The sequence below is a fragment of the Lynx canadensis genome, chromosome X (assembly GCF_007474595.2).
Source record: "Lynx canadensis isolate LIC74 chromosome X, mLynCan4.pri.v2, whole genome shotgun sequence".
NCBI classification, from domain to species: domain Eukaryota; kingdom Metazoa; phylum Chordata; class Mammalia; order Carnivora; family Felidae; genus Lynx; species Lynx canadensis.
The window spans coordinates 87,077,433-87,101,290 of record NC_044321.2 but is presented as its reverse complement, the minus strand read 5'-3'; the positions used below and the strand labels follow the sequence as shown (position 1 = coordinate 87,101,290).

At 42.0% G+C, this 23,858-nt stretch overlaps 2 protein-coding genes across 2 annotated transcripts in view; one reads left to right on the top strand and one right to left on the bottom strand.

Annotated features, from left to right (window-relative positions):
* Window positions 1-273: 273 nt before the first annotated feature.
* On the bottom strand, window positions 274-1,488 carry LOC115507397 (mitochondrial intermembrane space import and assembly protein 40-like). Its single transcript, XM_032592155.1, has one exon. It carries the CDS (start codon window positions 1,464-1,466, stop codon window positions 1,032-1,034), a length of 435 nt encoding a protein of 144 aa, XP_032448046.1. The 5' UTR covers window positions 1,467-1,488; the 3' UTR covers window positions 274-1,031.
* An 18,110-nt stretch (window positions 1,489-19,598) lies between these two features.
* Window positions 19,599-23,858, top strand: part of GUCY2F (guanylate cyclase 2F, retinal) — an 89,964-nt gene continuing 85,704 nt past the window's right edge. Inside the window, exon 1 of the mRNA XM_030305999.1 lies at window positions 19,599-20,328. Within this exon, the coding sequence (XP_030161859.1) occupies window positions 19,599-20,328 (730 nt within the window). The remainder of the gene's footprint in view (window positions 20,329-23,858) is intronic.

Sequence of the window (23,858 nt, the reverse complement as noted above, 5' to 3'; positions counted from 1 at the left end):
GAGATTGCTGGGTCACACACACACACACACGCACACACACACACACACACACACACACATATCTTTAGCAGGCTCCACACTCAGGACAGAGCCTGACTCGGAGCTCGATCCCACTACCCTGGGATCATGACCTGAGCTGAAATCAAGAGTTGGACGTTCAACTGATTGAGCCACCCAGGTGCCTCAATATTTTTATATTTATTTATTTATTTATTTATTTATTTATTTAAAATAATATTTTCTTTTTAATTGACTACTTAATTCACACCGTTTCTTCTCTTGGCTGCTACTTTGGTAACAATTAGGTCCCCACCTCTCAAGAACATTGCACTGAACAGGCTGACACAGAGCCAGTGTGAACACAGGCCCCAAACCAGGGCTTGTGGAAGAAAAACAACAGCAAAACCAGCCTTTCTCTTCATTTAGAAAGGGACTGTGAATCAGAGGGTCCAAAGTTCCAATTTCCAAGCATGGAAAACCTGGAGCTCAAAGTGAAAATGGAAACCAAAATGCATCAGAAATGAAATATAGTACTCCTCACATACTCAAGGTCAAGATGGTTCATGAGAAATAAGTGATCATGTGGCCTTGTATTGGGAATGGCCCCACTCCAGCATTTTTAAAGGAAGATGGTTTTGTTTCGTTTCCCACAGGGGTATAAAATCTACAAGGGGATGTAATCAATCAGAATAAATCAGCTCACTCACAAGACACTCCCAGATAATGATTTTTAGTTGCTGAGCATAGTCAGTACATTATTTCAAAGAGGAAAAATTCAGGATAATCTGAGAATTCAAAAGTGACAGCTACATTTGCTGATAGGTTTATGTGAGGCACACATACATTTTTTTCCAGTGTATATGTCAAAGGACCAAGACCCCTGATCATCAAAATAAGTTATTTTGTACATTATAGTGCACAGAACAACAGAGGGAAAGACACTTTCTCGGAGAATGACCAAAAGGCATCTTACAAAAGGTTCATATTACTCTGAAGGAGAAGGACTGGAGCCCAGTGCCTTATGGTCTTCATTAGCTTGACCTCTCCTCTTCTTTGGTTGCAGTGGCTTCAGTAGGAGCTGTCTCTTCTAAACATTCTGCTGGCTTCTCCTCCTCCTCCTCCTCCTCCTTCTCGTCCTCATCTTCCTGGGGATACAGGTCCGGGTATTTCTGCATGCATTCCTGCATGGCCAGGAACTGGTCTACACAGTCTGACCCCTTGACATCCTCTGTGCTATGGTGGAAGCAGGAAAAGGCCGACTTGAACTGTTCCCCACAGGGGCCACTGGCCATTCCCCCAAGGCACCGGCAGTTCCAGTTAATGTCTCCATTTGGCAGGATCAATCCATGCTCCTCGTACGGATCGTTGGGGTCATCAGCCACCAGCTCTGCATTGCTTGGAGTTTCGTGGTCTTCTTTGGTCACAAATATGATTCGATCCTTCCCTTCCTGCCGGCAATAGGCCATGTCTGCAGCGTCGGCACTCAGACCTGGCGGCGAGAGCGGTGGCGGCGGCCCAGGCGGTGGCAGGCTCCTGCTGTGACCTCTCCCCCAGGCTGGGCGGGAGGCTCCGAGGCCTACACGGACCCGCCCCTCGAGGTCTGCCCCGCCCCGCGCCTGCCTGCTCGCCCTCCCAGCCCCAAACCCTGTTCCCCCTCCGCCTCAATATTTTTAAACTGTAACAGACAGAATTAGATTATGTTCCAAAAAGTTTATAACAATTTATGGGAAGAGATTTAAAACAGAGAATTTAAGTCTTACCAAATTGCTGGAAGTTCTAAAAGAGCAGGGTATAGGCTAGATTTAAAAGAACAAGTCCAGTAAAATACAGAACTGAAAACCCAAGGGAGCTACTACCTTTGATGTCACCCCTAGAGCTCTGCCAAGAGTCAAGAACCTGCCATTGTCGCCTCTGTACCTGCTGCAGCCACCTCTAAATACTCAGGGAGATAGATGAACAGCATCTGTCGCCGCGATCCAGCAATTATAAGCCAGATCAAGAAACTGCTGTTGCTGCCTTTGCTATGGGTAACCCCTCATTTTTTTGTTTTTTTTGATGCCCAGGAAGCTGGAAGAGAAACACTGCAGAAAAACCTCATGTATACAAACAGGACTGTTCTTTCTAGCTTGTGAGCTCACTTCCTTCCACCTGCCAGACATCACTTAAGTGCATCTACTTGGTGATCTCGAATTTACATGCAAAACCCGAGCTCCATGGGATTGAGAAGTGGGATGGAAGTGGAGTAAACCTATCCATAGTATTAGCACAGTCTGTGATTATTATGTAGTTTTACTGACTACCCGCTTCTGCATAAGGCTGGATAAGACACTAAGTTCCGGTATTCACTGCCTACCACTGGACTTTAGAAGTGAGGGAAAAGACAAAGAGGCAATTCACAAGACAGGAAATGCATATGACTTACAAAATTAGGGGAGAAGAATTTTTAAACAACTCATCGGTGATTCAAAATCAGTAGTAAAATCAGGTATCTCCTTTTTGGCTTATAAAATTAATTAATATAAGTTAGACACAACTTAAAACTAGTGACAGAGTAATAAAATGGACACTTTTATTTACTGTTGGAGACAGTATAAAGCTGTCCAAATATTTTGGAAAATAAAGAGACCATATATGTCAAGAGTCATTACTGATATTCATATACTGTGTCCCAGTAATTCCAGTTTGGGGAAACTATCTTAAGGTAATATTCCTAATATACGGAAAGGAGGTTTGCATTCAAAGATATTTATTGTAGCATCATTTATAATGGGGAAAGTTGGAAACAACCTAAATATATATAATAATAAGGGAATGGTTAAGTAAATTTTGGAACAGATACAAAATTAAATGTTTTGCAGCCATAAAATAATGCATAAGTGAAATGATCATGTTACCAGAGACTTTTCTTCTCTTTAAGTTAATTTATTTATTTTTGAGAGAGACAGAGAGAGAGAGAGGGGGAGAGAGCACATGTGGGGGAGGGGCAGAAAGAGAGAGGGAGACACAGAATCCAAAGCAGCCTCCAAGCTCTGAACTGTCAGAGCCCGATGCGAGGCTTGAACCCATGAACCCATGAGATCATAACATGAGCTGAAGTCAGATGCTTAACTGACGAAGCTGCCCAGGTGCTCCCAGAGACATTTATTTTAATCCACTGATCAATATGGGCACAATGCCTAAGTCATATGAACTTTTCAAGGACCTACAAAGGTAGCTGAAGTTTGACGAAAATTGCTGGCTTGAAAACATAAAGATAACTGCAAAATTAAAGTCAACAAATGTTCAAGTAAATGTCGAAAAATGTAACATTTTTATAAATTATTACGTTTTATATCTAGAAAAACTACATATTCTTTATCCATTCATCAGTCGATGGAAATTTGGGCTCTTTCAATAATGTGGCTATTGTTCATACTGCTGCTATAAACACCAGGGTGCATGTATCCCTTTGAATCAGTATTTTTAGATCCTTTGGGTGAGTACCTAGTAGTGCAATTGCTGGATCTCAGGGTAGGCCTGTTTTTAATTTTTTGAGGAACTTCTACACCATCAAAAACAAAATTTAAAATTTACTTCAAATTTTTAGCAAAAGATGTATTTAATGTAGGATATGGGTACACCTTAAAGTATATATGGTAAGATGCAGGGTGACATCTCCAAAAGCAAGGGTGCTTAGGGTTTAGCATGGTCTTAAAATATCTTGCATATGTTTTGAGCACCTACTATGTGCCAGAGAGGGAGAGAGAGAATTCTAAGCAGACTCCATACTGTCAGTGCAGAGTCTGACGTGGGGCTCGAACTCAGAAGCAGTGAGATCATGACCTGAGCTAAAGTCGGACATTTAACCCCAACTGAGCCACCCTGGTACCCCTGTGCCAGACTGTTAATATGCACTATCTTCTTTATTTTTTTTAAAGTAATCTCTGCACCCATTGTGAGCGCTCATACTTGCAAACCCAAGATTGAGAGTCACATGCTTTACCTACTAAGCCATCAAGGTGCCCTGCACCATCTTCTTTAATCCCTACAACAGGACAGGGTTAGTTCTGCTTATTATAATTTTTTTTATATATAAGAAGAAACTTAGGTGTCAGCAAACTTAAGCAACTGGCCCAAGGTCACATGTCTGGGAAGGGTGGAGCTGGAGTTTGTTTGTAGGCAAGTGGTTTTGACTCCAAATCCTGAGCCCTTAGGATTGAGCCCTGAGCCCTGACAGACATATGTTATAGCATCAAGGTAAAAACAGAAATGAAAACAAAACAAAACAAAAAAAGCTTACAAAATTGTTGACATGGCTTAATTACAATGTTAGAAATAACACAGTGTTCGTTGAAAATAAAATATTTTTTCTGACTTTTACTGTTTGGCATTTTCTAAAAATATTTTTACAAAAGTCGTGTAACATTAACTTTTTAAAAATTGGGGTTTGCGAATGCTTGTATAATAGTGACATCCCGTGGCTACAAGGGATCATTACAGAAGTAGTCGTTAAATTAATGTAATTTCAATTCTGGAAGTGACTACTAGAGGGCAGCACTGGGCTTTGTTCTGGTCAAGTTTTCTGGGCTGAATGTGGCAGAGAGTTGGGTCAAGGTTCCACCTCTCTCCTCAAAACTGCCATAATAAATCTATAGATAAATAGATCGATCGATAAACGAAATACTCTCAAATAGCTTCTTTGCACTCTGAAGCAATAATATAGCGAAGTTATGAAGCTCTGAGCCCTGGCACCATGCTGCCTAAATTTGATCCCTGACTCCACCATTTACTAGCTGTGTGAACTTGCCCAAGTTCTATAACCTCTCTGAATGTTATCTTTTTCTCCACACCTAAAGTGAGAGTAAGAATCGTCCTCACCGTTTAGGGGTGTTATGAGAAATAAATGAAAAAAAAATATACTGATAGCTCCACTTGAGAGGAAGTAATTGGCAATTATTATATTGCTTCCTATCCCCAACTATCTTTCTTTTAAGAACCAATATATACGTATTTTGTTGAGCGCCATAAGCAGAGAGAAAAATTTGTTATTACTGTTGAATTCACCAAAGAACTGTCAGTGGGGTAGGGTTTATATGCAACATTTTAAAGAGAGGTTGAGGATTGCAGTTCAGAGCCTTCACTGGAATCATGCAGATCCGACTTTGAATCTGGCCTGGGCAGGTTACCGACTCTGCCTAAGCCTCGTTTATCTAAAATGAGGAAAATACTATTACATGCATCATAGTTTTTTTGTGACGATTGACATGAGAGGGTGCCTTTCATGCTGGTACACCATGATTGGCATGTAGACCTCACAGCTTTTGTTTCCCTCCTTATCCCCAGGGGGGTTATATGTGACACGGAAGCCCTTGTGGCAAAGTGTGGACATTTGTCTAACATCCTTTCTTGTAGTTTTCCTTCTCCTACTGTCATTCGTCTTCCCCCACCTCCCTTGCTCCCCAGGTTCTCACGTGACTTCCTGACTGCAAGGAGCTACTTGTCCAAGCCTTGTTCTGGATGATTAACTAGGAATACATCATTCTGGACCTATTTTTTTTTATAGCCCATGCCCCAGCCCTGCAGAGCTATTCAATTTGTGTCTCAGTCTCAAAAGGAATACATAGATCCCAGGCTAACGCCCCAGAAAGCCACTTTCCCATGATGTATATAATTGGGGGTTCCCTGTAGTGTTTAGCAGTAAAAAAAAAAATAACCCATTAAATGTGAAGGGACTATGTTTTTGTATCTGCAACTAAAGTTAAGAGGGAAACTAGAGAGATGTGTCTGATTTCACAATTAGTCTTGTGGGGCAAGAGAGTGTGTCATTTGGATGCTTTCATTCCATGGCTTCTTAGGAAGATCATTCAGAGATAACTGAATTCTGTAAATTGTTAGGCTTCAATATTGGGAATGTAGAACAGGAACGGATATGTTTCCATAAAATCCAGTAGGATCCTATTAACATTCTGGTGCTTTAAGTCAACAAGACCCCCCATGGGGCAGTATGTAACCAGACAGTGTACCTGAGGTTTCTGACACAGTGGTTTTAAAAGTTCTGTAGGAATGATCCCTGATTGTACTCATGCATTTGGAGTTATTGCATATTTTTAGACTCACAAGGAACCCAAGCAGTTGTTCTAAAATTGTCATTAATTATACTGTCACTGAAGTCTAGAGATCCAATGGGTATTTTTGAGCCTATAGCTAAACCCAATGGGCCCACCCTGTGATTTCTTTTATGAGGCAGTGGTTAAGGGTCTTGACTCTAAATCTAAACCACTTATTTTTTTTTTTCACAATCTGGCTCCACCACATACTAGCTGTGTGTCCTTGGAAAGTTACTTGAACTCTCTGTATTTCAGTTTCCTCATCTATAAAACATGAATGATAATAATACGAACCCTACGGGACTATTGTAATGATTCAATTATTTAGTATATGTAGAGTGCATAGAGCATTGCCTAGCACACAGTGAACACTCAATAGGTGTTAGCTATTAATATTAACAGAGAGACACAAGTGTTGATGGAACTCTTAATTTTACAAAAATCACTTCAGGGGCGCCTGGGTGGCGCAGTCGGTTAAGCGTCCGACTTCAGCCAGGTCACGATCTCGCGGTCCGTGAGTTCGAGCCCCGCGTCAGGCTCTGGGCTGATGGCTCAGAGCCTGGAGCCTGTTTCCGATTCTGTGTCTCCCTCTCTCTCTGCCCCTCCCCCGTTCATGCTCTGTCTCCCTCTGTCCCAAAAATAAATAAACGTTGAAAAAAAAAATTAACAAAAAAAATCACTTCAGAAATTTTTTATGTGCGAATTCACAGCTACTTCTACTTGTAAATTTGGAATTTCATGTCTGTTCAGGATTTGGGAGCATTCCTTGAATGACGGTTCCTTGAACATCTGGATCCCCATCAGAACTCTCTCCTGTGGAGTGTCTTCTGGGGGCTATTCATGGCACTGATAGATGAAGAAGGCTAGACGGCCCCTCACTTCCATGAACATTTTTGATCAGGTCACCCCAAATTCTACAATTAGGGATTATTTACTTTGGGTGATCACCTTGTTTTCCTGGAGCCCTTGCTAAAGAGCAAGCAGCCTTGGAGAATTAGTATAAGAGCTGCATTAGTGGAATGTAGCAAGGATAAGCATGGGCTTCGTTGGAGCCAAATGGCCTTGGGTTTGAATTATGACTGCACCACGGACCCCGAATCAGACTGTCTGGGCTTAAATACTGGCTCCACTGATTGGTGGCTATGTGACTTTAGGTAAGTTACTTTAACCTCTCTGCACATCTGGAATTCATATAGCATCCACCTCATGGGATCATTGTGCAGATTAAAGGAGATAGGGCTTCTAAGAATGCCTGTCACATCATCAGCATTCAATAAATATCATTGCCTTATTTATCTGGGTCTTGGTATCCTCATTTACAAAATGGGGAAAATTATATCTATCTTCATGGTTGTTGTGAACAGAAAATGAGGTGATGTACATGTAAAAGTGCCGACCATACTAAAAAATAAAGAAAAGAAAACAGTGAATGTTGGCAAGGACGTGGAGAACGAAGAACCCTCACGTATATTGCTAGTGGGAGTGTAGGATGGTACAGCCTCTTTAGCAAACAGTTTGGTAGTTCATCAAAAAGTTCAACAGAGTTATCATATAACCTAGCAATTCCAGTTTTAGGCCGATACCTAGGAGAATTGAAAACATATGCCTGCACAAAAATGTATACACAATGTTCACAGAAGCATTATCCATAATAGATGAAAAGTGCAAACCACCCAGATGTCCATCCATTGAGAAACAAATGAAAAAAAGTGGTGTATCCCATAAAATGGAATATTATTCAGCCATAAAAAGGAATGGTGTACTGACACGTGCTGCAACACACATGACCCTTGAAAACATGCTATAAGTGAGGGGCGCCTGGGTGGCTCAGCCGATTAAGCATCCGACTTCGGCTCAGGTCATGATATCGTGGTCCGTGGGTTTGAGCCCCAGTCAGGCTCTGTGCTGACAGCTCAGAGCCTGGAGCCTGCTTTGGATTCTGTGTGTGTCCCTCTCAGCCCCTCCCCAATTCTCACTCTCTCTCTCTCTGTCTCTCAAAAATGAATAAACGTTAAAAAAACATGCTAAGTGAAAGAAACCAGTGATAAATGACCACATATTGTGTTTACATTTATATAAAATGCCCATAATAGACAAATTCATAGAGACAAAAATTAGATCAGTGGATGCCAAGTAGCTGTGGGGAGGGGAGAATGGTTACAGGATTTCTTTGTGGGGATAATAAAAATGTTCTGGAACTGGATAGTTGGTGACAGTTGTACAGCCTTGTGAATATATTTTACAACACTGAATGGTATACTTTAAAAGAGTAAATTTTGTGGTATGTGAATTACATCTCAATTAAGCTATTACTTTTATTTTTTTAATGTTTGCAGGATGCCTGTGTGACTCAGTCGGTTAAGCATCAGACTCTTGATTTCAGCTCAGGTCATGATCTCATGGCTTGTGAGTTTGAATCCCACATCGGGCTCTGCAGTGACAGCGCAGAGCCTGCTTGGGATTCTCTCTCTCTCTCCCACTCTCTCTGTCCATCCCCTGCTCTCTCTCTTTCTCTCTCTCTCGAAATAAATAAATAAACATTAAAAAAATAAGGTGTCTGCCATATAGCAGCCCTAATTTAATACAAGTAGTTTTCAGCTACCAATCCCTCAGCTCTTGCCTTAGGAATCTAGAACAGGGCCCTGAATGAATGGTACCCTCAACAGAAGGAATGCTCAGGAAGAAAGGATAGATCTAAAGTATGGGAAGTTCGCCGAGGTATGGGGTAAATTGGAAGGAAAAGCAGTGAAGACATTTGAAGGGACTAGAAGGAGACAAACTTCACCTACTTTGAATTTTTCAGGGAGCCTGCCTGGATCATCTTTCATATCCTGGGCTGAAATTACAGCTGATGAATGTTCTGGCATTTAAGCTGTCCTGGAGAAGGGGCGACGTGTGGCTATTCCACAGAAGGGAAAAAGGAAGAAAACAGAGGCAAATCCGAGGGTACGTAAGTCTCATTTTGAAAGGCAGAAAAGGCAGTAGTCCGTGGAGAATGAGTTTATCTAGAGGACTCTAATTGTTTGTTAATCTCTGGGTCAATGGATTTAGGTCAGCACTAACTCTGCTACAGGTGGGATCAATTTAAAGGATTAGCAGTGTCAGTCTAAATCCTAATCCCGGTCTTGGTCTGGGGATGCTGAAGAGTGATTTACAAGAAGGTTTACTATCCCTCTCAATTATTTACCCCATTAATGGAATTTATCAACAGCCTGGAGTCCTTGGCAGGATTATGAGCGAACAGAGGATGCACTGAAATGAACACACTGGGTAGCCATGCCAGAGATTTGCATGCGCAGAAGGGAAATTGAAGACATTTGAGCGGTGATTTACATGGTGAGTAGTTGACAGCTCTTGTTTATTAGAAAAATCGTAATGGGGAAGAAACACAGCCCATGTGGGAGGTCAGACTTTTGACTGAAATATATCAGTTTTACTGCAATATGTTATAAAAATAAATGAAGCAAAAGAAAGAATAAAAGAGAAAAAGAAAGAAGGAAAGAAAGGGGGGAAGAACTTTCAGCACTTTAAATCAAGATTTGGGCTCAAAGGTTCTCACTCAAGGTTTCATTTAGATTCACTCATGATTCTTTTTTATTTCTTCCTGATGTTATCTTACACGAGCTGTTAACCTGATTCAGGCTGTCACGGTAAAGATCAATCATCCATAGAAGTCCTCGGCTTGACAAGCTAGGTTGAGGAACCATTTTCCTCAGAGCTATTTTTCATAGTCTTTCTTTGTATATGTTTAAAGAACAGCTTTGTGAAATCAGCTTTCCCACCAGATTTTGAAAGCCACCTGAAATGAAATGATGTATCCCTATGCTCTAGCTACTTTCCATGGAAGCCTGATTCCATGCAGGTGTTGAATCTGCGTTACCTAGGCAACAGCCCCAGAAGAGCTGTGGGTCAGTAGTATGCTATCTCCAAATTGTCGTACCTCCAAGCTTTTACTGAAGTCCACATTTCCCATTAGCCCCAGGGGAGGCTTCAGCCTGCTGGTTTTGAAAACAGTGTCTTTTACAAAGAGCTTTATAATTTTAAGTTCAAATCAGCAGGTGAATGCACAGGGCATCTCTCTCCTTCCTCCCTTCCTTCCTCCCTCCCTTCCTTTCTCCCTTCCTTCCTCGTACCCTCCCTTCCTTCCATTCTTCCTTTTTTCTCTGTCTTCTTTCTCTGTCTTCCTTTCTTCTCTATTTCCTATTTTTTTTTAAACAATAAGTTTCCTTCTGCAAAAGGATCAGGAACATGACTAAATCCTAGAGCGATATAGAACTTTCTGGTTCTACAGGGAGTCCTACCAGAACTGGAAATACCACCCAATGCATGAAATAGAGCCCAGAAAAAAATGGAGGGACAAACTGTCAGCAAACCGAGAACAAAAAGTCATGTGTTAGAAAGTATGTGACTTGAGGAAAAACCCATGTTATAAATGTGTTAACTTGGAAAATGTTATTTTAAACAGCACACTTTTTATTTATTTATTTTTTTATTGTGGTAGGAAGACTCAACATGATGTCTACCCTCAACAAATGTTTGAGAGCACAATGCAGCATTGTTAACTATCTGCACTATGTTGTACAGCAGATCTCTAGAATCTAGTCATCTTGCTTGACTGAAACTTGCTTGACTGAAACCCATTGAACAACTTCCCATTTCCTCCCCATAGCCCTTGGCAACCACTATTCTCTCTGCTTCTGTGAGTTTGGCTATTTTAGATATCTTGTTTAAGTGGAATGGTGCAGTATTTGTCCTTCTGTGACTGGCTTATTTCACTTTGCATAATGTCCTCCAGGTTCATCCATGTTGTTGCCTATGGCAGGGTTTCCTTCTTTTTGAGGCTTAATACTATTCTATTTGATGTATGTACCATATTTTCTTTATCCGTTCATCCATCGGTGTACGTTTGGGTGGTTTTCTTATCTTGGCTATTGTGAATAGTGCTGCAATAAACGTAAACGTGCACACAAGCAAAGGGAAAAATGAGAGAGAGAGACAGAGAGAGAGAGAGAGAGAGAGAGAGAACAAACTGATGGTTACCAGAGGGGGGGGGGTGGGGGGTGAAGTAGGTGATGAGGATTAAGGAGGGCACTTGTCATGATGAGCACAGGGTGGTGTATGGAAGTGTTGAATCACTAAATTGTACACCTGAAACTAACACAAAAGCTGTATGTTAACTAACTGGAATTAAAATAAAAACTTCAACAAAAACACATAAATGTGCACACATCTCTTTGAGATGCTGATTCCCGTTCTTTTGGATATATACCCAGAAGTTGGATTGCTGGATTATATGGTAATTCTACTTTGAATACTTTGAGGAATATCCAGACTATTTTCCACAACTATTGTATCATTTTACATTCCCACCAACAGTGTGCAAAAGTTTCCGGTTTCTCTACATCCTTGCCAACACTTGATTTCTTTTTGTTTTTTGATAATAGCCATCCTAAGAGGTGTGAGGTGCTATCCCACTGTGGTTTTGAGTTGCGTTTCCCTGACAATTACTGATGTTGAGCACTTTTTCTTATACTTACAGGCCATTTGTATGTCTTCCCCAGAGAAACATCTATTCAAGTCCTTTGCCAATTTTTTAATTGGGTTATTTTTTTTATTGCTATGGAGTTGTAGAAATTTCTTTTTCTTAATGTTTATTTTTTTAATGTTTATTTTTGAGAGGAGACAGAGCATGAGCAGGGGAGTAACAGAGATAGAGAGGGAGACACAGAATCCGTAGCAGGCTCCAGGCTCTGAGCTGTCAGCAAAGAGCTCAACGTGGGGCTCAAACCCACAAACCATGAGATCATGTCCTGAGCCAAAGTCAGATGTTCAACCGACTGAGACACCCAGGTGCCCGAGTTGTAGAATTTTCATATATATTTTGAATATTAACCCCTTACCTCATGTAGGGCTTGGAAATATTTTCTCCCATTCTGCAGGGTGTCTTTTCACTCTGTTGATTGTTTCTTTTGCCTTGCAGAGCTTTTTAGTTTGATGTAGTCCCATTTGTTTATTTTTGCCTTGTTGATTACATTTTTGGTGTTGTATCCAAGAAATCATTGCCAAGACTAATGCCAAGAAGATTTTTCCCTATTGTCTTCCAGGAATTTTATAGTCTTAGCTCTTACCCATTTAGATCTTTGATCCATTTTGAGTTAATTTTTGTCTATAGTGTAAGATAAAGGTCCAATTTCATCCTTTTTCTTGTGGATGTCCAGTTTTCCCAACACCATTTTTTGATGAGACTGTTTTTTCCCCACTGTGTATTCTTGGCTCCCTTGTTGAAGATCAGTTGACTGTAGGTGTGTGTGTTTATTTCTATGTCCTTTATTCTGTTCCATTGGTTTATATGTCTGTTCTAATGCCAGTACCAGAGTGTTTTTGATTACTGTAGCTTTGTGATATACTTTGATACCAGGAAGTATGATACCTCCAGCTTGTCCTTCCTCAGGGATGTTTGTCTATTCAGGGTCTTCTGTGGTTCCATATGAATTTCAGGTATTTTTTTTCTATTTCTGTAAAAAAATGCCATTGGGATTTTGATGAGGATAATACCAAATCTACAGATTTCTTCGGGTAGCATGATGGACATTTTGACAATATTAAGTCTTTAAATCCATGAGCTGGGGATGTCTTTCCATTTATTTGTGTCTTCTTATTTTCTTTCATTGGCATTTTGTGGCTTTCAGTGTATGAGTCTTTTGCCTCTTTGGTTAAATTTGTTCCTAAGTATTTTATTTTTGATGCTTTGTAAATGGGATTTTCTTAATTTCATTTTGGATTTCATCATTAGTATATAGAAATACAACTGATTTTTGTATGTTGATTTTTTTTCCTGCAACTTTATTAAGTTTGCTAATCAGTTCTAGTGTGTGTGTGTGTATGTGTGTAGTCTTTATAAGTCTTTATAAGTTTTCTACGTATAAGGTCAGACAATCTCGAAGCCAACATAATTTTAATTCTTCTTTTCCAATTTGGATGCCTTTTATTTCTTTTTCTTGCCTGACCTCTCTGGCTAGGAGTTCCAGTACTATGTTGGATAGGAGGGGTGAAGACAGGCATCACTGTCTTGTTCCTGATCTTAGAGGGAAAGCTTTCAGTTTTTTACGATTGTGTCTGTTGTTAGCTGTGGGCTTGTCATATATGGCCTTTATCATATTGAGTACATTCCTTCTACACCTAGTTTGTTGAGAGTTTTTAATCATTAAAGGGTTTTGAATTTTTTCAAATGACTTTTCTGAATCTATTGAGATGATCATGTGATTTTTATCATTCATTCATTTTTATCATTAATGTAGTGTGTCACATTTATTGATTTATGTATTTTGAACCATCCCTGCATCCCAGGGATAAATGTCCCTTGATCATGGTGTATGATCCTTTTAATGTGGTGTTGAAAATCAAACTTTTTAGAACTGGAGATGGGTAGGCATTGTGCTTAGGAGGAATGACCTGGATTATAACATAAAAATGCCAGTCTTACACCTAGAATAGATGGCTAGTCGCTTTGATCTGAGGAGCACCAAAGTCCCTTCATTTTTCTACTCAGAGTGGTCTCTCCCCTTTGCCTAACTGCAACTGATGCTTGACATTGAAGTTATAACATTAGAGATTAATTCCTTTGGCATAAACTTTTCTTGACTCCCCCACTAAAAAAGAAACACGAGGGCACCAGGGTGGCTCAGTCAGTTAAGTGTCTGACTCTTGATGTTAGCTCAGGTAATGATCTCACAGTTCATGGGTTCAGGCCCCATACCAGGCTCTGTGCCGACAGCGTAGAGACTGCTTGGGATTCTTTCTCCCTTTCTCTCTGCCACTCCCCTACTCGCACTCTCTTTCTCTGTCTCAAAATAAATAAATAAACTTAAAAAAAAAGAAACACCATTGGTTGGGGAGGAATATGGGAATTTTTCACATATTATTAATCTTTTACATATTAGCAGAAATTATGTAAAGAGCTTCTTTTTCCAGAGTTATTTTTCTTTCCATTAATAGACAGGTTGGAGAGCTGGACTAGGAGTCTGAAGACAAACTTTACCTACTAGATAATTTTCCCAAAGGTGGTTCCTGACCAAGGCCTAAATTAGAACCTATTCAAGAACATAAAACATTTCATTTGTAATCTATTTCTCCTCCTCACCAGGAAAATGGGGGTAAATTTAATTTAATGCTTTTGAAGTAAGGGATTAAATAAGGTAGAATTCTGAGCACACAGTTGTCTTTCTTTTTTTAAGATTTAATTATTTTTGAGAGAGAGCCACATTGGTGAACATTATTGCCCCCTTACTTCTGATGTACCTACCTAGCTGTATTTCTTAAATTTTTTTTTAACATTTATTCATTTTTGAGAGACAGAGAAAGACAGAGCATGAGCAAGGGAGGTGCAGAGAGAGAGGGAGACACAGAATCTGAAGCAGGCTTTAGGCTTTGAGCTGTCAGCACAGAGCCCGATGCAGGGCTCAAACTCACAAACCATGAGATCATGACCTGAGCTGAAGTTGGACACTCAACCGACTGAGCCACCCAGGCACCCCCCGCCCAGTTGCATTTCTTAGTGAAATTTCAGGCCATATATTTTCCCAATTTTGTGGTTTCAGGCTTGGCACAAACCAGGTTCGTGATGTACACTTGTTAATAATGACAATAAGATAATGAATGGCTTTAGGAACCCAGATTTTCAGTGTAGCATAACTCCACTTCACAGTCACAGTTCATATTGTAGGTATTTTGATAGAGGATTCTAGACCAGAGTTATAAAACAATCAGGAACTGGATCTGCCAGATAGAAGTAAGTACAAACCACTTGTGGGAATATGACACTAGTAAAAAACTAGTACAGCAAAAGCTAGAGAATGTTGAGTGAATTCAGAAAGTAGGTCAGAAAGTCACTGCCTGGAAGTACAGAGTCCCAGGATCAGTGTATATCTAAGAAGAAAGGGACTTGCAGATCCTCTAGTCCAGCTGAGGGGAAAAAAGAGAGATCTAGAAAGGAGGAATGATATGTTCAGTATCACATGGCAAGTCAGTAGCAGAACTGGGGTCAGGACCCAGGCCTTCTGATTCCCAGTGCAGTCCTGTCTTTAAACAGCAAGGAAGAACTAGTATGTATTGAAAGACAATTGTTGGGGCGCCTGGGTGGCTTGGTCAGTTGAGTGTCCGAGTTTGGCTCAGGTCATGATCTCACAGTTAGTGAGTTCAAGAGCCTGATGCGGGTCTCAACCTGCATCAGGCTCGCTGCTGTCAGCTCATAGCCTGGAGCCTACTTCAGATCCTCTGTCCCCCTCTCCCTGCCCCTCCCCTGCTTGCACTCTCTCTCTCAAAAATAATTTTAAAAAAGAAAGACAATTGTGTGCTCAGCATTCTACCTTATTTAATCCTTTACTTCAAAAGCATTAAATTAAATTTACCTCCATTTTCCAGATGAGGAAATTGAGAATCAGAACTAACATTCCAAAGGTTGTACTCCCAAGACCTCCATTCTCAAACACTAAGATTAGCTATATATACAATACAGTGTGGCCGGTGCCCTCCACCCCCAGTGGTGCAACACTGAACCCTGACTGAGGGGTAAGAGAGCTGTTCCAAGACTGGGCTTGAACAGTACAGGTAAATTCCTTCTGGCTGGATAATGAATGTGTTTTCTCCTTCCAGTTTACTCTGCCTCTGCCCCACATTATGTAATGGGGGACTAAGGGAATTTTTTAACTCCACAAAGGAATTATTCAAACTCAGTATGGGTAGCTTAGAAGGTATAATAATAGTGGTCTCAGTGATTCCACGGATGAGGGGCTGTCAACAGTCTCTCTACTGTAGTGCTTAATCAACTGGGTTGCAAATCCCCCTTCTACAGCGGTGTGCCCTCAGGAAAGTTACCATTTCTGAGCCTCTTTCTCATCATCTGTAAATGCAATCATCATACCTGCCTCAAAGGGCTGTAGTGATTTTTTTTTTGATTGAGTTTTTACAATAAGATAATATATGAGTTTAGCCCAGTGCTGGATACATAGCAAGAACTCAGTAAATCTTAGACTTTGCTATCCAATTGCTAATTTCTGGCTCAAAGGTACCACTTCTGGGAGAGAACTCACCAAACTGGGTGTGTCTGGGGAAGAAGAGGCAGTTGGTTGGGCCTCGTTGCTCTGTTGCTGTGAACAGGACTCTCTTCCCCATATAGAGTTACATTCTCTGTTGTCCACTCCTAGTGGTTGAAAGAGTGAGGTGCTCTAAGGACAAAGATACCATCTAGTTCAATATCCTTGTCACAATACAGACCAGAAATATCAACCTCTCCCATGCTATCCAGAGAGTGCCCTGGCTCCCAAGGTTTGTCATGATAGATAAAAGATTGGAGTTGAGGGAGGGTGGGAACAGTATTGACCAGCTTGTCATGCCAGGCTGGGAGCTCTTTGAAGGCCAAGTCTACATTTCATACCCTGTCCATTGTGAATCTCACCCTCATGCCTTCCACATAGCACACAGAATAAATCTGTTTGGGGGGATGGAGATTGGGCTAGATTATTTTGAAGGTCTAGGAATAGATTTGAGGTCCTTATGGATATAATCAGCCCAGAACCTTTCCACCACCCTGGAAGCAAAGTTGGAAGTTTTGCCTCTCCATCATATATGCCTTTCATCTCTGGCTCATAGTGTTTGGGGAGACATTTCCTTCCTAAGTCTTTCTTGACCCTCATTTTAACGCACTTTCACCTATTTACAAATTTTGGGGTATACTATTGCAGTAGGTCTTTAAGATCCTGCAAGTGTGTCCCTGACAGTCTCTTATGGAGTCAGGCTTTCTCATAAAATTAGGAATGAGACTCAAGAATCATAACCAACAGGCCTGGCACAGGCAGAATTGTTGCTGGTAACAAGCAACCAGTTGAGCTTGACTGGTACACACCAGCACTGATTATCAGCCCTGAAGAAAGCCATGCCATTGTTTTGATCTTTGGATGGAATTAAAACTTGCTAAGAAATTTCCTCATTAATATCTCCCCCAAGGAAATGATTCTTCTTATGGCTGCTGAGGTTATTTCTGACCTTGGATCAAACTTAATGTTTTATTAATTCATTTCACAAACATTTATCTCATAGCTACTATGCTGGGAACTTGCTTAGGCATTAGAACTATGAAGAAGACCGCTAGGAGCTCCCAATCCAGTGGGCTCTGTTTCCCATATGGAGTTGCTTTCATTGTTGCTCATCCCTTGTGGTTGAAAGTATGGGGTCCTATAAATATAAGAGATATAGAACAATATCTGTGTCACAATATAGACCCAAAATAGGGACAGTTTATAAATCAGAGTGACACCTTCTTTAATGGGTAGAAGTATGAATATGAGACACAGATGGAAAAACCAATAAACTCGGTCTGAGGGTGTTAATCAAGACTGCACAGAGTAGGGAACACTTCAGTTGGGTCTTGAAGGTAAAGTTCATCAGAAGCCAGAAGTAGAGTGTGGGAGGAGGGAATTCCAGGCAGAAGGAATGGCATTTTCCAAATCCTATGCTTGATAGGCTATGTGATATAAGTCTGTAGAACTGCAAGAAATTTACTATAGCATCAGGTGAAAATAGTGGGACATGGGGGTATAAGGCAAGGGCTAGATGGAGAAAGGCGTTGCATGCACCATCTTGAGAGTTCTCTACATTTACTGACTCCATTTCAATAGTTCCCATTCATGTTTGACTCACTGTAGTCCCTTAACTTGCAGCTTTACTCTGGGTCCAAACCCAATGGGCAGATTCTTTTCTCTGTTTAGCTTACTTGACTTCTCAGTGGAGTGTGAGATGTGATAAACACATTTCATCCTCAAAGCTTCATCTTCCTTGGATTGTAAGATATCATGCCATCTCTTGGATTTTGCTGTTTCTCTGGACTTCTCATGTAAGTTTTCATTATGACCTCCTTTCCCTCTGCCTGACCTTTAAGTGAAGTGGATTTTCAGGGTTTTGTCCTCTGTCTTCTTTCGTTACTTCACAACTCTCTTTTGTCAGTCTTCCACGTGTCTTCAATTATCCTGTATCAATTGATTACACTCAAATTTATACCTTTAGCTCAGCTTTCTGTTATGAGATCCAGTGTATCAAATTGTCCACTGGTTATTGCCACTTGTATATTTTACAGGCGTTGCCAGTTCAACATGTCTAATAGAATGCATTATATTGCCCACCCCTTCCTTCCGTGTTCCCTATCTCAAGAGACTTATATCATTTTCCAACCAGTTGCCTAGGTCTGAAAGCCTCAAAATCATCTTGGAGTCCTTTTTTTCCTTACCTTCTCCATCTTGTCAGTCACCAAGTTGTTGTTGGCTCTACTTTCTTAATCTCTTTGATATTTTTTTTTAAAGCTTGGTGGATTTCATCTCCATTCTTCTACAACTTCACAACCACTCTCTTGGTCTATCATCATTTCTCAGGTGGAATTACTACAACAGCTTCCAACCTGGTTTCCCTGCTTCCAGTCTTACCCCCTTCCAACCTGCTCACCACACGGCTACTTGAGCAATCTTTTAAAAATGGAAATCTGATTATACCATTTCTCTGATTAAAACTATTGTCTACGGGATTAAATCTAAAAACCTATGAATGGCATATAGGACTGTTGGTGATCTGGCTCTTGCCTTGGCTGATATCATAGATCTAAGCAGAACAAATGCCTTGGAATTCTGAGAATCTAACATATCCTTTTCTTGAACAACATTAAAAAAGAAAAAAAACCTCTGGGTCTTACTGTACGTTGTTCCTCCTGCCTGGAAGGCACTTAGCACCAATTCCCTCATAACCCTATTTACCTGGCTAACTTTTCTTTTAATACTTGAGTGAGAGACACAGTCCCTACTCCTCCTTCCTCACCTCCCATGAAATCTGAGTTTGGAGGATGATCCTCTCTATCTTCCCCTGCTGAACTACTTCAATCATACTTTTTTTTTTTTTACTCTGTGTTGCCATTATTTGTTTACCTCTGTGTCTCTCTCCAAGAGGCAGTATGATGAAGAAAAATGGGCATATTTAAACCTATAATAATCGTAATAATATCACTAATATAATGCTAACCACATGCCAGACCCTGTTATAGGCACTTGCTGCATGTTAATCCATGTAATCAATCCTTGCAACACTGTGAGGTGGGCAGCTATTGCTGAAGTTCAATCAGCGGGACTCGGTGATAGATTGAATGTGAGGACAGAGAAGAAGGAAGAATAACAGCTGATTACCAGGTTTCTGATTGGAACAAGTGGGCAAACAGTGGATGGAGGTGCCATCTACTGAGATAAGGAATATAGGATGTATTGGAAGAAGAGTTTGGGTCAGGGTAAGGGAAAGAAGCTTTCAGTTTGGGGACTGCCATTCCTTGGCCATTCTTTTATAACAAATATTTCCAGAAGCTTTAGGAATAATGCAATGATTTTTTTTCTGATTGACAGGCATTTGGGAACACCACTGTCCATCTCAGGAAAGCAGACTAACCTCCCAACATCTCTTCACTAGCTTGCTAGAAGCGGGACGGCTATGTTCTTGGGACCTTGGCCTTTCTTTCACCTTATGCTCTGGTTTGCGGCTCCCAGAAGACAGCGAAGACACCATGGCCTTGTAACTTTCAAGCTCCTGCGGTGTGTGTGCCTCCTGGCCCTCACATCCATCCCGCAACAGGTGTGCGGACCCCCTTACAAGATAGGGGTGGTGGGCCCTTGGGCTTGTGATCCGTTGTTCTCAAAAGCTCTGCCTGAGGTTGCTGCTCGATTAGCCACTGAGCGGATCAACAGGGACCCATCATTTGACCTGGGTTACTCTTTTGAATACGTGATTCTCAATGAAGACTGCCAGACTTCCGGAGCCCTTGCCAGTTTCATTTCTCACCACCAGATGGCCTCAGGATTTATTGGACCTGCCAATCCCGGCTACTGCGAGGCAGCCTCGCTCTTGGGAAACAGCTGGAACAAAGGGATTTTCTCTTGGGCCTGTGTGAATTATGAATTAGACAATAAAAATAGCTATCCGACCTTTTCTCGGACACTCCCTTCTCCCATCCGTGTGCTGGTAACCGTCATGAAATATTTCCAGTTGGCTCACGCTGGAGTCATTTCCTCAGATGAAGACATTTGGGTGCACACAGCCAATCGAGTCGCAAGTGCTCTTCAGAGCCGGGGCCTACCTGTAGGGGTCGTCCTGAGCACAGGACGAGACAGCCAAAGCATTCGGGAAGCTCTCCAGCAGATTCGCCAGGCTGACAGAATTCGCAGTGAGTGCTTTCTCCTGGCTGACGTTTAAACGTGGCTCCAGGAAAAAAAATACGACCATCTCCAAAAGGTTTTCTACCCTCGCACCCCGGGATAGCACATCACTCCCCAGTTTTTCATGCATTTGCCCTCTTTTACTCACACTCAGGCTCAAAGACCGTCCCCTTTCAACAGAGTCCATCTTATGAACTAAATAAAGGTGCAGAGAACTTGGTGGTTAAGATGCCCTTGGGTTCCAGTGCCTACTCTCAGCACCTGGGTAGGGGGAAGACTGTAAGAGTGACTGCAGCTGCACACCCTCTATGCCCTTAGAACCCCAGTAGTTTCAGATCAGCCAAAGAGGGTTGCTCTTATGGCTCCATTTTTGTCTGATCTTGTTACGTATTTCATCACATTTCACATATGCATCTTCCTTCTATCCTCTGCTTCCCCCCCCCAAAAAAAAAACAGGGCTTATCTCTTTGCAGCACACAACTAGCTGATTTGGAGGGACCTAGCTGATAAATAGGAACATATTAAAATGAGGAGACTGCCTACATTTTCACCTTTCCTCTTCCAAGAGAAGGTTTATGTTCAAAGGTGATTCTTGCAGAGGTAATGGACAAAGTGTCAAGCAAAGGAATGACCCAGTGAAGCTGCCATCAGCAGAGCGAGTTGGGTAGATTTGGGGGAAGAGGAGTCCTTCCTAGTCCTCTTGAATCAGATGTCTCTTACTGATACTGATGGCAAGCCCTTGTGACACTTGGTTTTGATATTTTCTATTCCAACTTTTTTTTGCAGATTATTTTATTTTTTTAATGCTTATTTATATTTGAGAGAGAGAGAGCACTGGAGGGGCAGAGAGACAGAGACAGAATCTGAAACAGGCTCCAGGTTCCCAGCTGTGAGCTGTCAGCACGGAACCCCGATGCAGGGCTTGAACTAAGGAGCCCTGAGATCATGACCTGAGCCAAAGTCAGACGCTTAACCGACTGAGCCACCCAGGCGCCCCTTGAAGATTTTATTTTTAAGTAATCTCTACACCCGACCTGTGTGTGGCTCAAACACACAACCCCCAGATCAAGAGTCGCATGCTCCACTGACAGAGCCAGCCAGGCGCTCTTCTATTCCAACTTGCCAATCTCCACTTTACCTTTCTCTGGAAAGTGGCGGCGATTTGTGGGAATACTGCTCATTTCTCTATTGCGGCCACTCCGCCACTTTAAACTGGACAGTTCAGCAACTACTTGTTAAATTGGTTACTGCTAGGATTAGTCCTAGTCCCAGGCATTTCCTTACCATAACAATGGGTTTGTTAGAGAATGGTCCAGATTAGCCCGGCCTGTAAACAGAAGCCCATTTTAAGTTCCAAGTGTCCCCCCGGATTGGACCGTAATTATGATCATTATGGGAAGATAGGGGCAAGAAGTTTTCGTTCCAGGAACTACAGTAGTCTGTCTCCAGCTCCCTTCTACAAGATACTATAATGTTAAGCAATCAGCGTGGCTCCGATTACTTCATAATAGAGCTTGATACTTTCAAAGCAGAGCACAGAGTTATTTTTTAAAGATCTAAAACCATTTCCAGGGAGGAGTCATGCCAGTAACAGGCTGACATATTTAGTATCATAACTTTATAATATGTTACAAATCTTCACGGAAGCCCAATGTCTCCTGCAAGTTTACATTCCATGAGTGTTTCACATCCCACCCATTTCTAAATAGTATGCTCTTTGAAATGACATTTTGGCCTCTACCATGAAATGTTAAATAAATCTAGGCGCTGAAGCTCTTCAGGCTGTCAGACTGAGAGAAGTTAGGACTGAGTGCTCACCACCCACAAGTCCTTTGAGGTGGAGAGGTAGCAAATGTACATCATCTTGCCCTGCTATTTGAGATGTGTTCCTTTAGGTCGATGGTTCTTACTCTGACTGCACACCAGAATTACCTGGATGTCTTTTCAAAATGACTGGTGCCTGAAAGCCACTTCCAGAGGTTCTGGAGGTCTGCAGTGGGGCACCAGTAAAGGCATTTTCAGTAGCTTCCCAGATGCATGGAAAATGCAGCCAGGGTTAAGAACCACCTGCTTTAAGTTAATGAAACTGCAAATAAATGTCCCTTACTTTAGATTGCCATTTTTGTCTTAATATAGCTATGTTTAATCAGATTGTTTTCTTTGTAACAGTATGGATCAGCCTACTGAAGGAATGGAAATTTTAAGATTGCTGGGTTGGGGGGGGGGTGGGCAGGGAAGCCTAGAGAGGAAGGTTTGTGGTTGTGGAGCAGAGGCCCACCCTGGACTGACAGGACAGCAACAGGAAGTGAAGTAGGGACTCAGAAAGGGAGATAAAAGGGAGCAAAGACAAAGCTCTGCACAGCAGGATTTTGCTTCTGGTTTCTGGCAAAGCAGGGGCAGACTCAGAGGGGGCATGCTGGGACCTCAGTGACAAGAGACCGAATGCGAGTGGGGGAGGAGGGCACGGCAACTGAGCCTGCTGCATATGACCTCTGACAGTGTGGAGTATTCAAAGATGTGTGTGGCACTCACGTTTGGTATAGCCAGCTGTTGGCATCTGAGGCATGCCACAGCAGCGGGTGGGGTATGACAGCAGGAGTTGCAGAAGGGCAGTGACTCAAAGTAAGGTAGTCTTGTTGCCTGGTGAGAGAAGTGTCTCAGCCAGCAGAAACATGAGAAGCAGGATCCAGGGTATGAACATAAATGGACTATCAGGACTTGAAGCAAGCTGCCTGCGGTACAGGGCACCTCTCCTGTCCCATCAGAAAGTGGGAGAGCTGGGGCACCTGGGTGGCTCAGTCGTTAAGCATCTGACTTCGGCTCAGGTCGTGATCTCACAATTTGTGAGTTTGAGTCCCACATTGGGTGAGCACGGGGTCCGGGTGAGCCCCACTTCTCTCTCTCTCTGCCCCTTGTGGTATTGTCTCTCTCTCTCTGCCCTCTGTCACTTGTGCCCCCTCTCTTTTTCTCTCTCTCTCTCAAAAAAAGTGGGAGATCTGGTGAGAAACCAAGCCAGAGGCCAGTGAGTATGGACTGGGACAGCAGGGCAGTGAGGAAGTTTACAGCACACCAAGCACAGAATACACCAGATCAAATCTCTGGCTGATTCTCTAGCCCCTCTCATCTGGTCGGACTGAGACTGCTAAAGTATTCGTAGCTGTGATCCGTCTTGATTGGAAAGGCACTGAGCTTTCTTGTGTGACCTCAGCTGAACCTCTTCCCTATTCTGCTGGACACGAGGCTACTTCTTACACTGTGGACCCCTGGTGAACCTTCAGAAGAGGACCTTTTGTGATGTACAAAATACGATGGTGACAGGGATAAAAAAAAATAGTTGAGAGGTGGGTTTTGTCTGATCTGCTCACAGTAACAGTGACCACAACCCCATGTGGGGGTGGTAGTGAGGAATTGTGCTGGGGGGGGGGTGTGTGTGGAAGGGGAGAGAAAGCTAGTCTACTACTGGCTGGCGTGTCACTTCTCGTTTTTTGTAAATTTATGTTTCCAATTAAGAAGTATTGCTGGCACCTTACTGGAGTCA